The 18037-nt window shown below is 39.8% G+C and overlaps 1 protein-coding gene across 1 annotated transcript in view; it reads left to right on the top strand.

Moving 5' to 3' along the window:
• Positions 1–15119, top strand: part of LOC130172655 (exostosin-1a-like) — a 38815-nt gene extending 23696 nt beyond the window's left edge. The window contains exons 2-11 of the mRNA XM_056381505.1: positions 1113–1206; positions 4321–4428; positions 4922–5041; positions 7079–7211; positions 7829–7947; positions 8961–9056; positions 10296–10385; positions 10527–10687; positions 10816–10987; positions 11712–15119. Of these exons, the coding sequence (XP_056237480.1) occupies positions 1113–1206; positions 4321–4428; positions 4922–5041; positions 7079–7211; positions 7829–7947; positions 8961–9056; positions 10296–10385; positions 10527–10687; positions 10816–10987; positions 11712–11897 (1279 nt within the window). The 3' untranslated portion in view covers positions 11898–15119. The remainder of the gene's footprint in view (positions 1–1112; positions 1207–4320; positions 4429–4921; positions 5042–7078; positions 7212–7828; positions 7948–8960; positions 9057–10295; positions 10386–10526; positions 10688–10815; positions 10988–11711) is intronic.
• The last annotated feature ends 2918 nt before the right edge of the window (positions 15120–18037 follow it).

The following is an 18037-nucleotide window of genomic DNA, read 5'->3' as shown; positions in this document are numbered from 1 at the left end:
TGCATGGTTTTCAGCAACCGTTAAATTTGTAAGATGGCTCAGAAATGTCAGGAATCAACAGTACCTACTGTGTCCAATTGAACTTGGTTGTTGCTTTGTGTAAATTTCTCTTGAATGCATCCCTACTCTGGTACACTCCCATAACTCCATGCACACAACATAAAACTGACATGTGTCTTGTCTGTGCAGTGACCTGTGGAGTTGAAGTGGTTCCGTCAGGTCTGCAGTGGTAGGGAAATTTACTGTAACACTGACAGTACACTTAAAACGAGACAGGAGTGCAGCCTCAGGCATAATAAATATATATACACACACACATAAAATAAAGGAGAGTGTGGGAAAAGAGCCCCTGGCACACACATTATGCGTACACAAATTATCACTCACCTTTTCACCCATATTTGCATTCCCATGCAGATGTGACCACAAATTGTTTTAAATACAAATGTGCATGAATGTTGTTTTTTTGTTTTATCTATACACTGAGACATAAAATATGCACATTTTCAGTCATATCTCATAAAACTCAGTCTAATGCACGACCGGGCAACACACAAATGCACACTCTCTGACACACTCTCTCCTGCACGCATATAATATTGACACTGAAGGAATTCCAAGCAGCTCCTTAATCCAAGCAAGTGCTGACTGAGGCTTAGATTGGATGGAGGGAGCGAGAAAGAAACGAGAGATGTTGAGATGTGCAGGTGAGAGGGCAAGGGGTTTAAAGATGCATGGGAGAGGGGAAGAAAGAAGAGTAGGGATCAAAGTATGAGATTTTTCCTGAAAGTACTTGTGACTTCCAGGTACTCCATTCTTAAGAAGAGGTGACTTTTCTGTTCTGGCATCTGCTGCTGCACTGAGACTGTTTGAGGAAGCTTGGTCCTGATATTGGCTGCATTCCCAGAGTCAAGATTTTATTAGATGTCATTTTAGAAGTAGGCTTTGTGATGTAAAACCATATAAACCAATGCACTGATGGTATGTCAGTGTCGCTCTGGTGCACGACTGCTCGCATTCTTTATGATTTGGTGCATCTATGAGTACTACACATTGTGCTATTTTATGTGTTAAATTCCTGATGTTTTATCTCCTCCTTTATCATTCTGCAGATATGACTACAGAGAGATGCTGTACAACTCCACATTTTGTCTGGTACCTCGAGGACGACGGCTGGGTTCCTTTCGCTTCTTAGAGGCTTTGCAGGTCAGTGACGTAAATACAGATGTTGTTCATTATTGCTAGACAGAGCTGATATTAAATCTGAATCGGTTATAGTAGGTGCAGTGCTACAGTATTTCAGAACATTCTTACAGTGTATCTGCAACATTATGAGTTTGATTCCTCCAGAAGAAACTGAACAATAAAGCCATTAATCGGTTGTTTGGAATGGAAAAGTGATGCACTGAGTTACTCCCACTAGCTCTCTCATCCACTGCCAGTCATTTTGTTATTGTGCAGCTTGTGTTATTTCAGCAGCCTCTGACCCAGTGTCTACACTACCATCCTTGCCATCTTTTCTTTCTTGCTTTCTTTTCAATTAATCTCCTCTCCTCTCTATATATTCTTCACTCTACCCTTACTCTCCTTTGATTACAGTTCCATTTGTGTTTCTAGAACTGATCATTTTGATTGAATTATAGCTTCATTATTTATTGTGGCCACAAACATCGACCTAAAAATGTACAGATGGTTGAGAATTTAAAGGGAAAATTGCTAGCATAAAAATGAGTGCTAGCATAACAAATGCCAATGCCTTCATACAGGGAACAATGACTCACTGAATGGCTTAAGAAGTATGAAAATCAGTGATATGTTAGCTCTGTGTTGAGATGGGGCCTTTCTTGTTGTCTCCGGTATTTTCACAGCTAAGCTATGGAGGAGCTTGTGGAGACTATGTGTTTAGTGGTATTTCTGCGGTATGTCCTAAGTGAACACTTTCAATACAGTTGCCTCGAAGCCTAATGAAGGAATATGTTTGGTGGAATATCTTGTAGTAGAACTCCAGTATAGTTCAGAGACCTGGAGAATCAATGACCAGGAAGCAGTGAAGCTGTTTTGAAGGCTCAAGGTGGAACAACACCTTACTATGACACTATGTTGGTTTTTCCTTTAATTTGTCACCCATCTGTATCTGTTTGGCTTCACAAATCCCCTGTCCTGTATCAAAAATTATACTTGCTCTTCATTTTATAGAATCTTTATCAAGTGTCCCTTATTCCTGACAGTACTGAGCCTGTCTAACTTATGGTCTCATTCACACAATCTGCCTACTTAAGGTGTACAGAGATGTTGAGGCGTCTGTTGTTGTAGAACACCTATATTTATTTTAACAAACAGGCTCACAGTTTCACTTAAGTCATTTCCAATGCCTTTTTGCCTTCACACACTTTGAGTAGCAGTATGAAAAATATACTGTACATGTATGTTAGTGAATACATAGAGAATGATTTGAAGTTCTGTCTGTGTACAATTACATTTATATTTCTATTTTTTTCTCCTCTAGTGACTTACAGTACATTGAGTGAAACAAATGAAAGCAAATTACTAACTGGAAAAGTCAGTATTTATGGCATGGTGTTAGTTTCCTCTGTGTGAGTTATGTGTGTGTCAAATAGGGTAAGCACCAGTCCTGGGAAAAACCACAGAGAAATTGTTTGGGAAGAAAGATATTTTTTAACAAGAGGTATAAGAGTGATGACTTTTGAGTTCATAATAGAAGATGTGCTGTGACTCTGTATTGACTGGAATGGGAAGATAATTACCCCACAGGGGAGCAAGGAGTGAGGCAAAGTGACAGTGGACTGATGACAAGGACGACACGGGAGGGGAAAGCAGTGCAGCTGCAGTTGAGGTAGCAAGCAGAGGTTGGCTGGAGTGTACGGCTAGACTATGGCCTTCAGGTATTAGCGTCTCTGTCCAAGCCTTACACAGGAGCACAGGAATCAACAAGAGCAGACAGAAAATGGGGAATTTGGGGAGGCTGAAGGCCAGGCAGGCCAGAGTGCTGTATTAGTTGCACAGGCTCAGTGGAGTATTCCAACAGGCTAGGTAGGGCGCAGTGTGGTAGTCAAGAGTGGAGATGTTCACATGGTTTAACAAGGAGCTGGGTTTCTGAGGAGGGTTTCACTAATTTGGAAGATGCTTAAAGAAGCAATACCTGCAGGTGTCATGTGACAAGCACAAGTCACACTGAGATTCTCTGTTGCACGTGTGTTTGCAAAATTTAGAGTTCAAAGCAGTGACTTTTATTAGCGACTGTTCTACGTGTGTGTGTGTAGTGTAGTTGTGTAGTATAGTTAGGGTTGAGCTACAGGAGTCTCTAGCCGATCTCGCTGTTCTGTGAGAGCAGATAGATAGGGATACATTCAGCAGATTGCTGCCCTTGCTAATGACCCCAAGGAGATTAGACGAGCACTGCAGCACTGTGATGCAGGAGCGTTTGTTTGTGTCGCGACCAAGGCCAATCAGTGAATGGTACCCCGCTTAAAAGACTACAGGGCCAGTCACTGCAGGCAGTAAGCTACATGTACCATCCAACACACACACACACACACACACACACACACACACACACACACAGACTTAAAGTTACAGCACCACAATGCCCCTGCATTTGCACATACACACACACACACACACAAATGGTTGAATAGATTCACAAGGACATGCACACACACAAATATGGACACACACTTCAGTGCAATTTCATTAATCTGTCAGACACAGGCATTTCATTTTCAAGTATGTTTTAAAGTGTATCTTCTTTTCCACTGAACATAATGATCATTTTTATGGAACCACATTGCCTAGTCGCTTTGAGAGTACTCATTAAGGTATTGCAGTAGTTCTGTAGTTAATGAAAATGTGCTGGAAGATGCATTGCCCTGTTTGGTTAGATTGCCAGATGTGATATCTTGGGAAATGGACCTTGGTGGCATTGGTTTGCAGAGCATCAGCCATTTGTTGTTATTTTCCTTTTCTCTCTTCTGCTCAGTTTATCTTTATTGTACTGCCTGTAGAAATAGCAATTGTACCACAAGGTGCCACGTGGTTGTTCCCTTTGAGTACAAATATTTTCAGACCAATGTCACATGGGACATGACACTGACAAACACAAGGCTCCTATTCAACTTCTTCAAACTACAAATTTAATATATTTATTGATTAATTCATACATTATTTGTTGTAGTTGTGTGTTTGCATTATTTCTATGGGTGTCATGAGAATGACAGTTTCCACAGAGCAACTGTTCTTCAACTGTTCATCTCATTAACCTTCGGTGCATTTTGTGTGTGGTGTTGTGTGTTACTACTACAGGCAGCTTGTGTGCCCGTGATGCTAAGTAATGGCTGGGAGCTTCCCTTCTCGGAGATCATCGACTGGAATACGGCAGCTGTGATTGGGGACGAAAGGCTGCTATTACAGGTAGGCACAGCTTCCACTACTGTAGAAACTTAATACATACCTAAAGTTGATTTACTCAAGAGTTTTGTCAACGCTGCTGAAACAAAGTAATCTTATCTGCACACAACTGTCACATTACCAGTTTACTTCTTTTAAGCAACAGCTTTTTGGACCACAGAATGTTTTCATCTTGTCTTATCTTGTAAAGGGTTGGTAATGCAGCAGCAGTGTTTATTCTTTGCTTCTGATTCCTGTCTGCTTTGCTGCATGCCATTTTATTTAAGGGCGCATTTTATGTGTGCCTTCCCTACATAGTTAAATCCTGATGGCTGCTCCTGAAATTTGGACCACTGTCTTCTAAAGCTGCTGTAAATCCGTATCAGCATTTATTGAGGCAGATCTTACAGTTGTTCTACAGGCAGTGTACTTTGTGGATTAAATGACTGTATCTAGTACAGACTGCCAGTTTCTGTGTTTGCTCTAGTATGTTAACATGTGTTCACCTCTGTCCCAGATCCCCTCAACAGTGCACTCCATCCACCAGGATAAGATCCTGTCCCTGAGACAGCAGACCCAGTTCCTATGGGAGGCTTACTTCAACTCTGTGGAGAAAATAGTACTGACCACACTGGAGGTACACACATGTTCATACATACAGTACAATTGTTAGCGTACATATTAATCTATGGAGACAACCATGCATGCTTTCACACAATTGCATAACACGCATAAAAATATAAACATGGCATAAATCCATTCTTTCTTTTTTTTTTCATGTCATTTTTTAAGTCACTCAACTATCATCCCAGGTATTTACTTTGTACTGACACCTTACAAGTGCAAACTGTGTATTGTGGACATAATACCCACAAAGAAACTGCTCCAGACTAGACTAGAAAACCAAGAGGGATGATATATATTGTTAACCAGTGCTGTCATGTTTTTGAGGCTGTTTCTTGCTGTGGCTTGGCTATCAATCATGTCAGTAATTTGTTCCTGTCAGAGTCCATTTATCTGTATTCTTCCTGCTGAGTACCAGGCTATCATACTGCTCTTGGGCTAGAATTACAAACAAGCAGAGATGAGAGCAGGGAGGACTGAAAAAGGATAAGGCAGCACGACAGTGAAACTGACAGGAGTGTGTTAGGCTAGTTGTAAGGAAGGCAGAATTCTGCGCTGCAGTCGTGCTCACAACACAGATTAGCATTTGTCCATCTCACCAGCCTCTCCCACTGTTTTACCTTGATTTGTGTAACAGTAGTGGATCTCTAAATTATGACCAGAATGGCATGCAAAGAAAATAAATGCATCAGTCTTCTACTTGTAACTGATGTTTATTTTGTTAGTTCAACTAAAATTCAGTTTAATGTAACAAACAAGAAAATTACTGCTGATTTTCAGTTATGTTACATGTACTGTAAGCCGTGTTGCTGACTGCAGTTTACAGTTAGTTAGTTCCTGCCTTCAGATAGTGTTACAGAGGCCTCGTCACCGGGGATAGGAAGTCAGGGCGCTAGAAAGCAGAGCTGGGGATTTCTCTGTCAACAGGGTGAAGTTACAGCCTCAAGTAACTGATCTTCGATCTGTTTACAGTCTCAGTATCTTAACCCTGTTTGTTCCAAGACCTACCATAGTACAACACTGAGAAGAGATCAGTGTTTCTGGCTTTTAAAAACTTCTGGAAAAAAGTGATATGATGTTACTGTTAAATTATATTTTGACTACTTTTTTAATTACCCGTTATATTGAGTATAATGGTTTCCCCCAATGCTCAACCAAGTTTGAGTTTATGAAGCCATGCATGCCTCCTAAGCCAGGCCAGAGTAATAAAATGTTAGTCTGTAATTGGCAATATAGGTGATTTTAGATTAGTTTTTCTTTTATGTGGATGTATTATATCCAGGAGTCAATAAAACAAGCGCTAATTATTTTGCATTATTGTTCCCAAAGTTTGTAATGAGTCTTGTTTTCAGCTCATAAAACTTGCAAAGCAGCTTCTGTTCATGTCATAGTTTGTGTGTTAATTTGCCTTGCATGAAGAGAGTCAAGGATATATAAATAACACACAGTACACACCTGCTACCTGATATTTTTAGCAGTGTGTATTTTAACTGTTTGTTATTCTAATGAGGATGTGAATTCTTAAGGTTGACAAAATCAGTTTGTCAGGTCAGTGATAGAAATGTGATATGAATTAATTGAAAAGGATGGGAGAATGAAGAAAATTACACACCACAACCACAAATGAAGAAAACATAAAAAGACAATTGAATTATAGGATATGAATTTGTTGTTTATGCGAAGATATAACAGCTCAATGAACCACTCATTTGTAGTCTGTAGGGTCCTTGTTTATATGAAGTGACTCATTGTCTCAGTTATTAATTTGAGAAGTGCCAAAGGATCTATGTCTGCACTCAGTTTCCAAATAGCATCTAAGACTGGCATAACATTTGTTTAATCTTAAGGGAATGGAAACATATCTCCCCAGAGCTTGGAGCAAAGCTGATTTCCTGCTGTCATCTTACTGACAGTCCACAGTAGTTGTTCAGGTGCTGCGTTTCGTAAAAGTGTCTTTGGCTTGTGATCCTTTATTCTGTGAGTCACGCAGTGTTATGAGCATTTGATTCATCAATTGACAAATTTACAGAAAACTTCCATGTTTGTGCAGATCATCCAGGACCGAGTACTGCAGCACACCTCAAGGAGTAACCTCATGTGGAACAGTCTGCCTGGAGGTCTTTTCACCCTGCCTCAGTACTCTACATACCTGGGAGACTTCCCGTTCTATTACGCTAAGCTGGGTCAGTTAATTATTCATGCACACGGTATACAGTATGAGAACAACCTCATTAATGACACACCTCAGGTTTGATAGACTCATTTTCATTAAGAGACGGCACAGGAACAGCTGGTGCGTAGCATCTGCTGAATACTTGTAAACTAACATGTGAATCTGTGACACTGCAACAAGTTACGCAATATATCTTTATTAATTCATGATTTGTCTCAGAGAAGCTCACCAATTAGACCTGCCATGTTGCCATGTTGTTGGTTAATTGGATAGATATGCGGCTTGTTGTTGACTTTGGGATTTGGTTAACTGGCACCTTTTTCTTAACAAGCCTAATTAAACTTGTTCAGCTTCACTATATGTCAAGTAAACACAGCTCGAAGTAAACAAGCAGCAACAAAGAGATGCTGAAAGCTGTCAAAGAGATGTTACTTGTAATTCTTACTTGTAAAACATAGAACTGCAGCTGACTGCATCATTTTCATCATTATATGAAGGGCCATGTACAAGTGATATATGATACTGTGTGAGTGAACTTGATTCAGAAGGTCATTCTGCTGGAAATCTTACTGGACAGATTTAAATTGCCTGTTTTCTTACGTTTTGATTTATCCCTACTGTATCCAGGTATCAAGCCATACTCCAAGTTTACAGCAATCATTCATGTGGTGACCCCACTGGTCTCCCAGTCTCAGCCAGTCATGAAGCTGCTTGTGGCTGTGGCCAAATCCCAGTACTGTGCTCAGGTAATTAAAAACACGACACACAACAGTACCTCACCTCACACCTGATCCATAGTGGTGATGTGTGTAAATGCTACATGGAACTTAATTATGTATATACTTTATCCATCAGTAATATGTTTATGACAGAATATTTCAATATATTAAAGGGTAAAAAAAAAAAGTGAGCAAAGCTCCTTTCAGGAGATAAAAGGTCTGTTTGTCTCCGTCTCAGTGTCATTTAACTGCTTTTGAACTTCAGTATTTTATTCATGCTGGAGATGAAAGGAGGCTGTTCTAATGATTTTCAAACCTCTATGCCACAACAGATCCACTCTGACACTCTCTCTGTAGATACGTTAATACTATATTATACCAATGCACACTGTAGGAAATATAGGAAACCATTACCTGCAGGACAATTTAATGTGCAACTGTCAAACATCAAAATTACAAATAATAACTGTAATTTCTGAGGGAGTTCATATCCGTAAAGCTCTTCAAAATATTAATGGTGGCTGTGGTGGGTTTGTGGTAGTGAGCCTTTTAACCACGAGGTCTCTATGTTATACTGTGGAGCAGGGGTTTAAATGTGTAGAGTAAACCCTGTGTTTTTCAATTGGATTTTATTTTACCCATTATTTTGGCATATTCACACAAAAAAAAAAAATCACAAAAATGGGAATTGTGTTTTCCCGGATTTAGGACTATACATCTATCATGAAGATGTCATCACATTTTGTTGTAGCATTTACAGTTATACGGCGTGTCGCTGTCATGTTAACTGCAGGTGGTGTGACAGCTCTGAAAATAGATCTAGCAGTAGCATGAGGAAGTAGTTGTCTTCATAAATAAGGAGAAAATAAAAAATAGGGTTTGAATTGAAACAAGCTCTTACTGTGGGTTTTTGATCTGTACATTTATTGCTAAGCCAGACAGGCCGTAACTGTAGTTAAAATTACATTGCACATACATAGGTATGCACGTGACTGGACATGTACTGATTACTGAGCTTTGCCTGTTTTCCTTTTGTGCAGGTGATAGTCCTGTGGAATTGTGACAAGCCTCTTCCTGCCAAGCACCGCTGGCCTGCCACCTCAGTCCCTGTCATTGTTATAGAAGGCGAAAGCAAGGTAAACACCTTCACCTGATACTTCACTCAGTTGGCAGTGTTACTGCAGCCATTTCACATTCAGTGCTGGAAGGCTGTGGATGAATTGAGTTTGAGACATAACATATAAAACAGCAGGCAACCCAAAGTTTTTAAATGTATCCAGCTGTATCTGCCTGTCTTTAAGTGGCTTGAGCAACGAGTATTTCTCTTTTCTTTCCAAATTGGCAATAACTGATACTGAGTTTGGACTCAGTGCAAAAGCCACAGGCATCAAATTCTGCCATGTCCCAGCTTCAGTCCAGTTTCATACTAAAGGAGTTCAGCCACTACAGCTTTTTAATTTACTATTTAGGACATTTGATTTTTCCTGGTGTAATTTTGGAAGTAATGTGTGTGTGGAAAACCTGGTATAATTCACAAACTGCCTGCAATAATTGGATGACTCATTATAATGAGCATGACATGGCCATGAGGAGGATGAGAAGTGCGTCTCTCTTTATCCAAAAATGTGCCCATAAGCTAAACCTACAGTATATTTACTGAGTATTGAATTTAGTGAATGAGGTGTCAGACATATTAACGGTGGACAAAGGAAGGCGCGCTGCTCTGATATGTATGAGGGTTTCTGAAAGAATTATTAAATATAGGAGCTTGGCAGGGATTGCAACGCTGACTTGGTTACATCAAACTTTACATCCTTTTTCATCAAGTGTTTGTGTTACTGTTGTTAGTGTTTATTTGATTTAGCCCAGGTCTTGTAGGTAAATGCCGGTGTGGCTACCAAGGTTGCTTCTGTCAGGGATGCAACCACACACACTATTTGTTTAGATTAGTGTGCACTTATTTCTGAAATTGGAAACCACCTATGCACTTGTTACACAGAGTTATTTGCATAGATAGATAGATAGATGCCAAAATCTGAGGCTGCAATGCTCATCAGGGAGTGTAACACGCTCCGCTGCTTTTAGATTTCTATCTGTGGGTTTAGCTCATCAGTGAAATACTTCATTTTGCTGTCATGGTGTAATATATATATATACATTTAGCTGACTCTGCTGTTAACACAGCTAGATGAAACAACTGTGCAGCACAAACTCACATGAAGAAACTGGTAGCGCTGCTGTACCTTGCTTGTGCTCATATGAGCCCTGGTTTTACATGAATTGTTGTTGATGAGCTGCATGGTAAAAGTGTTTATACCCTTTTAGTAACCAGTACACACATTTTGCTTATGTGTCTGTTTTGCTCATCAACCCAGGTGATAAGCAGTCGTTTTCTGCCCTACGACACCATCCCCACTGATGCTGTCCTCAGTCTGGATGAGGACACTGTGCTCTCCACCACAGAGGTGAGACTGCCAGAAAATTACAGCAAACAGTTATTTTTCATCTAGACTACATGTTGCACAAGGTCGTCTTAATAACTGTTTTGGCCTCATGTCTTCTTTCCTTCTTCTGTCTCTATTCATTTCTCTCGGATCCTGGTCCAGGTGGACTTTGCTTTCACGGTCTGGCAGAGTTTCCCAGACCGCATTGTTGGTTACCCAGCCCGCAGCCACTTCTGGGACAGCAACAAGGAGCGGTGGGGCTACACTTCCAAATGGACCAACGACTACTCCATGGTGCTGACTGGGGCTGCCATCTATCACAAGTACTGCTCTGTTCTCTCTTTTACTCCTCTCTGCTTCCATGGTGTACTTTAGTCCTCTCCATTGTAATTCTTTTTTTCATTCAGTTCAACACTAACACAATTCCCCCTCACATTCTTTCTCTCTTTAGATACTACCACTACTTGTACACTACTTACCTTCCAGCCAGTCTGAAGACTATGGTTGACCAGATGTCAAACTGCGAGGACATTCTGATGAATTTTCTGGTGTCGTCAGTCTCTAAACTACCACCCATCAAGGTCACCCAGAAGAAACAATACAAGGAGACCATGATGGGACAGGTGAGGCAGAATAATTATGATGTAAAGTACATTCATTTTATTTTATGCCTAAAGGTGGAACAGACACTGAGATTTATTTGAATACGATTATTTAGGGATCTGGGACGTTGTTATTCCCTAAAGAAGCAATATATTACTTGCTACTCATTTCAGAAGTAATATCAATAATAATACTCTCTCTTTCACAAATTCTGGTAGCTGTCCTTTAAACATGTCAACATGCCTTTGAACTGTAAAAGCCCACATCATTTAATGATTTAATTTTCACAACGATGTTCAGTGTTTAACAGACAGAGACCTGTGTTTTCCTGATTATTTTAGAGGTGATGGCCTTTAGACACATCATACCACTTAAACCCTAACATTGTTAGCTGTTAGGAGGAAAAACAGACCATCAGTTATTTGTTTATTGCAATATGGCATTTCAATAAAAAAAAAACTCATGAATAATTACAATAGGCTCTGAAAGGTCAGGATAATTGCTGATGCATTATTCATTTTGTTGTTGTCTTTTTTTTCCCTCTCTCAATGTACCTCATGCACCCATCGCTCTCTTTCTCACTCTGCCTTCACTCTTTCTTTCCTGCCTTCTCATCCTGCTGCCCTTCAATCCACATCCTTCTTTACCAACCCCCCACTCTCACTCTCTCTCTGTCTCACTCTCTCTGTCTCTCTCTCTCTCTCTCTCTCCACCCACCTCTCCACCTCCACCTCCCACCCCCAGAGCTCCCGGGCGTCTCGCTGGGCTGACCCGGACCATTTTGCCCAGCGTCAGACCTGCATGAACAAGTTTGCCAGCTGGTTTGGCACCATGCCCCTGGTCCATTCTCAGATGAGGCTGGACCCAGTCTTGTTCAAAGACCAGGTGTCCATACTGCGGAAGAAGTACAGGGATATCGAGAGACTATAACCCTTCAGAGCCCCCCCGCTCTCTGGACACGACAAAGAAAGAGTGAGGGGGCGGACATGTAGAGAAACGCAGAGCCTTTCCATGACTGCATGGACGGATCAATGGAGAAACAAATGGGATTGGGGAGACGGGGGAGGAGGTAAAGAAACTAGAACAGAAGAGGAGAACAGCACATCCATTGGTCTCCTTCATTATGTCCTTTGTACTTCCTCCATTTCTCCTCTGTACCCTTTCTCTAATGTGTATTAGGGGATAGCAGAGTGCACGGGCCCCACGATTACACTATTGACTACCAACAACTGAAGGACACCTGAGCACTTTAAAGTGCTCAACGCTGAACTAAAGTGGTCAAATTCACAGAGTTGGAAATCACAGCTTGATGCTTCAGTGTCCCAACAGTGGCAAACCACTCCCAACTCCATCCCACTGAGAGAGACTGTCTGTTCTGCTCTGTACACTATGCACAGGTCCCTGAACGTTTTTGCTGACAGAATATTATTGATAATTATGACTATGAAGAGGATAACACTATTTTGGATCGTGTTTAGCTATTGTTTTTATACAGTGAATGAATGGCCTACTACTCTCTCTGTAATGTCTTAATTAAAACAAATAGCAGGGTGGGTGAAAAGAGGAATGACAACCCCTCAACCATCGTTGATCCGATATTCACAGTGCCTCAAGTTTATCTAACAGCGTTGGGATGTGGGATTCTGAGAGAACGGCATGGTGCAGAACAAGCACCTTAATCTTGCTGCTTTCTGTTTTGTTGTTGTTCTCATGGTTTGTGATTTTCTTAATAATTGATGAAATTATGTATCTTGTAGTAAATTCTTCAGGTCAGCATTCACATTTTTTCTTTGCTGAAGTGTAATGAACATGTATTTTTATTCAATTGAACAAACTAAAGTGTCATCATGTGTCATTCTGGACTTCTTGTTCCTGGTAAAACTACAACAGTTTGCTAAACTAGTTCGATTTTTTTTTTTATTGTTTGGGAATAGATATCCACAAATGCAGAAAAAATTCAATGGAATTCTCTTCTTTCATTTTAGCAAGAAGTCCTCATGTTTCTTTTTTTCTTTTGTAAAGGCTCAATCGCCAGGTAGAATTGGTACTTGAGTATGTGCTGGCCTGAAGAACAATATAGGATCATATGTGTTGCCTTGGTTAAGGGAGGCTGAGTTTGCCAATTGAGCCAACCAATGGTCTGTTTGAAACACAAACCACTGTGAAAGCCAAGGAATGGATCTTTTTGGGCTTGTTAAGCAAGGGATATTTATATATGGTTATTGTTTCTGTCATACACCCAATTTCATTTTGTCCAATGACAAGTTTGGCAGGCAAGTAGCCCAGGCTGACAAGTACATGAAATGGGCTTACACTGTTCTCATCTAGGACCATCAAATGGCGTTTGATAGCGTCAGAGTAAGTGTTTATACTAAGCAGATTGTTGTATTTTTCTCATTGTTATGAACAGATATGGCCAGATCAACAAGAATTCTGACCAAGCATTTTTGATGCTGTTAAAAGGCATAGGAAAGAATTTGCACCTTTGGGGAGATATGCTCTATTAAGTAATTATTCTCATTTGTGGTATTTTTTTTTTTAACATAAATACATGTAATTAGAAGCCTTTCAATTTCCTGTATATTTGCAGAATGCCAATTTGTATCTCTGATCACAGATTTAAACATCTCTTCATCTCTTCATCTCTGAGAGATTCAGATTGGCAGTGTGATATTGTGCTTGGGCCACATTCAAGAAGCAAAACGTAAAACCAGGATGTTTAGAAATACGTTCCATAATTCAATATGCCATGAATTACATCTTTATCGCTTTCTGTATATTAGTCTTCTGAATTTGAGACACATATCTCATTTGCTGCAAATCTGTTCATTGGCTGCCAAGTGTCAGTGGACCATGAAATTGGGTTTTTGCAGATGGATCAATAGGCTAATTGGCTTAAACAAATTCTACGTGTTTGGTTCCATTAATAGTCAAGCTTCAATTTTTTGGTCTTGATGTGTCATATCAGATTATCTGGAAATGTTAATGTAATTTGATGAACCTTGAATGTGCACCTGTGTTTTTAAATCACTGTGCATCGACAATTTAAAAAGTGTATCTGTCCCGGCCAGCAGCATTTCTGTATGAAATCTAGAAATCTAATCACACCTGTCCTGACTCCTCCTTCGGGAGCTCCAGCTTCTTCTTTAATTTTTTTTTTTTTTTTTTTTTTTTTTTTGTGGAAGATAAAACAATCATTTAGGTGAGCTTCACAGTCCTTCACAGACCACAATATGTGCCAATAGATCAATTGTGGTGATATGAGGGATGCCATGCATTCCCATATTTATTTGGTTGGTAAAAGTATTTTCTGTTTATCCAAGAAAGAAAGAAAGAAAACGTGTGAGAAAGAGAGGGGAGAAGTAAGGAAAAAGTATAAGTGTGAGAGACTGAGAAATCGGTTGCATGGTGTTTTTCACTTCTGAGAATGTGCTATCAGCTTGACAGCAAATAAACAATCCGAGTATTACTAAACACAGCGCGATCAAGACAACTGAATATGGTTGTGAACAGAATCACATTTCAGAAATGAACTTGGTGCAATATTTAAGATGACATTTTCTTTATCTTTTTCTTTTCCTTTCCCTTTTTTTTTTTGTCATTTCAGAGGGCAGAGAGTTATATATTGATGTGCCTTCAGAAGAAATACACTTATGAGTTTTTTCCCATCTGCCTTGTGCAACAAACAGGTCCCTGTTTTCATTTAATAGTATTTTTTTTTAATTTTCTTTATCAGTATCCAGTAACACATAATGGCTCCCTAAATGATGTTGTTTAACACTGGAATGCTACTGAGACTTATCACCACACCTCTGATACTGACATTCCTGCCTTTTCTGTTATTGGAACATTTTTCAAGGTCTTGTTAGACTCGTACTGACACATGCACTGCCTTGTATTATTATACTTGCGAGGGCCCAATAGTCCCCCCTTCCTGGTTGTCACAAGTGTAGTAATACATGTAATGCACAAATAATTCTCACACGAAACGAGTCTCAAATGAATCTCTGCCTGCTTCCTTCATTCTCTTCTGTAACTGCACACCTAATTTTATAGAGATTGAAAATGGAAAGATAGAGGAAATCACAATTTTGTAAAAGAATTTTATAAAAACAAAACAAAAAAATCAAGAAATAAAATGTTTGATATAAATGGACTGTCTCCTTGTCTGCTTTGGGTCTGAATGTCTACTGGTCTTCCAAATGAAATTTGAATCAGACTTAGATATTGAAATTACTTACTCTCTGCATCTCACTCACCTGGCTACACATACAGTACAGTTCCTTTTTCCCTGTTTCACCTTGCTGTCCCTCTCCCTCTGACTTGCTAACAACCCGTTTTCAGGCTTCCCAAACATATTCTGCATGTTAATTTTCTGCACTGCGTCCACAGAGGGAGAGCCAAACTAAATAATATCTTTAGCTTCCTCCTTGTGCGTGTGTGAACCTCATCCTATGCCAAGAAACTGCAGTGTTTACATAAATCTGTGTCAGGATGATAGGTTTAGACACGCTGCATAAATAACAGCATCTATCCAGGATGATCCCATGGTGCATGAGAGCTGCCAACTCAGCTGGAGCAACAGCTACAGAGGAGATTGCTACCCCCAAAACACATACACAGACACCAAACTGGGCAAAACTGTTAAAGCAAAAAGATGTGCCATGTGTAAAAGCTGGATCAGTGCCTACACAGGATAATCGATCTAGTGTCACGCCAGAAGGAAACCCATTTGAACAGTTACACCAAGACCGCATCCACTTCATATGGTCTGTGGACCAAACCAGGAATAAAAGCATGAGATCCACATGTGTAGTTGATGAAATAAATCAGTGATTTTTGACAAACTGAGCATTGAAACAGGCTCTACTGTTGGAGCGTTTCACTACACCCAGGATATTTGCCTATTTTGCCTATCCAATGGCAAAAGTCTACTCGTATGATTTAACGCTATGCTAATCAGTCCAACATTTCTTAATCCTATTGATGAGATGTTTATCTGCAGTGGAGAGGGATCTCTTTATGTATGCAGTCAGGGCTCTTCCTTACTTAAATACTGTGACCGGAGGCCCAATTTGATAAATGTCCTTCTCCTTCTGTCAGCTGTACTTCAGAGATCATTGCAGCATGCTAACTGAAATGTTTGAAGATAGACTCAGCTACACTGTATGCAACTGAAGAAGCATTTGGTCTCCTAACTCATACTGTTTTCTGCAGATTAGTATTCCAGTTTGCTATCTTGGCATGGGGGAAATTATGTCGCCACGGTGGCATCTGCCTGTTTGAGTTAACTTTATTTTGAACACTGCAACTAAAAACACACCACATGAGAAATTATTGTCACCATATGTTCTGCTGTTGTACTTTGGAATTGAGTTTGGAGCACTGCATAAAACAGTTATGTTAGAGAAGAGGCGAAGGGACTCCCTGTGGCGACATAATTGAATACATTTAGATTAGGCACATTATGGCACTATTAGCCAGAAACAATTAATTTCACAGGATTAAAGGAATCTAATTCTCCAATCAGTATTTGCCTAGATAAAAATCTGTCTACTTTTAGTCCACATCTCCTCTTAATGTGTGTGTGCGTGTGCGTGTGTGTGTGTGTGCACGCATATAAAAATATTTCTGTAAATCCAAAGAACAAGATGTTTTATTCCATACAGCTGTGCAGATAATAATATACTTCTCTTTTGGTATGTAGAAATAATCAGATGCTCAGGCTTTGTGACTCACACCTTGTACGTCAACAAAGTAGCTCTTCTGAAGTGGGAAAACAACAGTACAGAAGAGGCTGGTTTCTCTCAGGTTGTTTGGATGTACGTGTCACGTGAAAACAGTACAGCAATCAGCTACTGTATGTGAATAAAATTATCCTGTTAAACAGAACTCAGCCAAAAACTGTGTCACCATCCGGACGTGGATGCTGTGCAGCACTGTGTTATAATGTGTCATACACCAATTTCTCTGCATGCTGCACAAAGCATGAGATATATACAAAAATGGCTTGATATAATATTCCCATAAATTTGTGATGCAACACATTGAAAATCTCCATCCAATTTTAAATTTAACTAAATCTCTTTTACATCTGTTAGCTTTCAATTGCAGACTCGAGTTTTGTCATTTGGCCTACATCAACAATTTGTGAATATCACAATGAGACTACTCATGCAATGAAGAAATGATTAAATACATTTAGGGAATTACTTCCTCTCTTAAAACTGCCAGTGTTATTATCATGTGACTATGATGCATTAACAGGCAGCTCAGACATCCAGCAATGCCTGGATGTTTGCTGCATGTGCCTTAAAATGATGACAAATCAATACTCAAACTAGGCTGCTAATAAAAACTAAATGTAACATCACTGTAATGATGTGTGCATACTGTCTCAGTTATCAAACAACCATCCCTGTACAGTGACATGGAGCCCTGCTCCTCGTAAATCATAAACATGCTCAACTGGCAGCAGTTCTACTGCAACAGATGCTGCAGCCTATGAGATAAATCCGCTTTACTGCATACCAATTTTGCAATTTGATTGTAGATGAGTCAGTCTCTCTGTCGGGCAGATCTCTGTATCTAATATACTGCTTGGAAATTGGTTTTGTTGTCTGCATGAATGTCCAGTTCCCTGCATACTGAGGATTTTGTTCAAAGGATTGATTTTGTTTGGTAGGCTGTGGATTGTTTCCTTCTCATGTAAATATTTTTGTTACCCATTACGTTTTTCTCTTTAAATGTACCTTAATCAATTGATTCATTCATCCATTAAAGATAAATTAAATTAGTCATTAAAAGGCCTTTCACAGCACAGGTGTACCTCATAATGTTAATGACAGCTCTTTTCCATGGAAGGGTCCCAGTAAGCCACAGGCCCTGCAACATATATACCTGAATGGAATTAAATTAATTGCACCTACGCTTTTCCTGCTAAAACATGTCACAGTCTTTCCAAAATGCAAATCAGGAGACCACAGTTAGTTTTAGGTTAGATGTAGATACAGGATGTGAGTCACAATAGGGCTGGGTCAAAACCAGTGTTACAATGGGTTTGTTGGCAT

The sequence above is a fragment of the Seriola aureovittata genome, chromosome 7 (genome assembly GCF_021018895.1).
Source record: "Seriola aureovittata isolate HTS-2021-v1 ecotype China chromosome 7, ASM2101889v1, whole genome shotgun sequence".
NCBI lineage: Eukaryota > Metazoa > Chordata > Actinopteri > Carangiformes > Carangidae > Seriola > Seriola aureovittata.
This window is presented reverse-complemented; position numbering and strand designations above follow the sequence as displayed.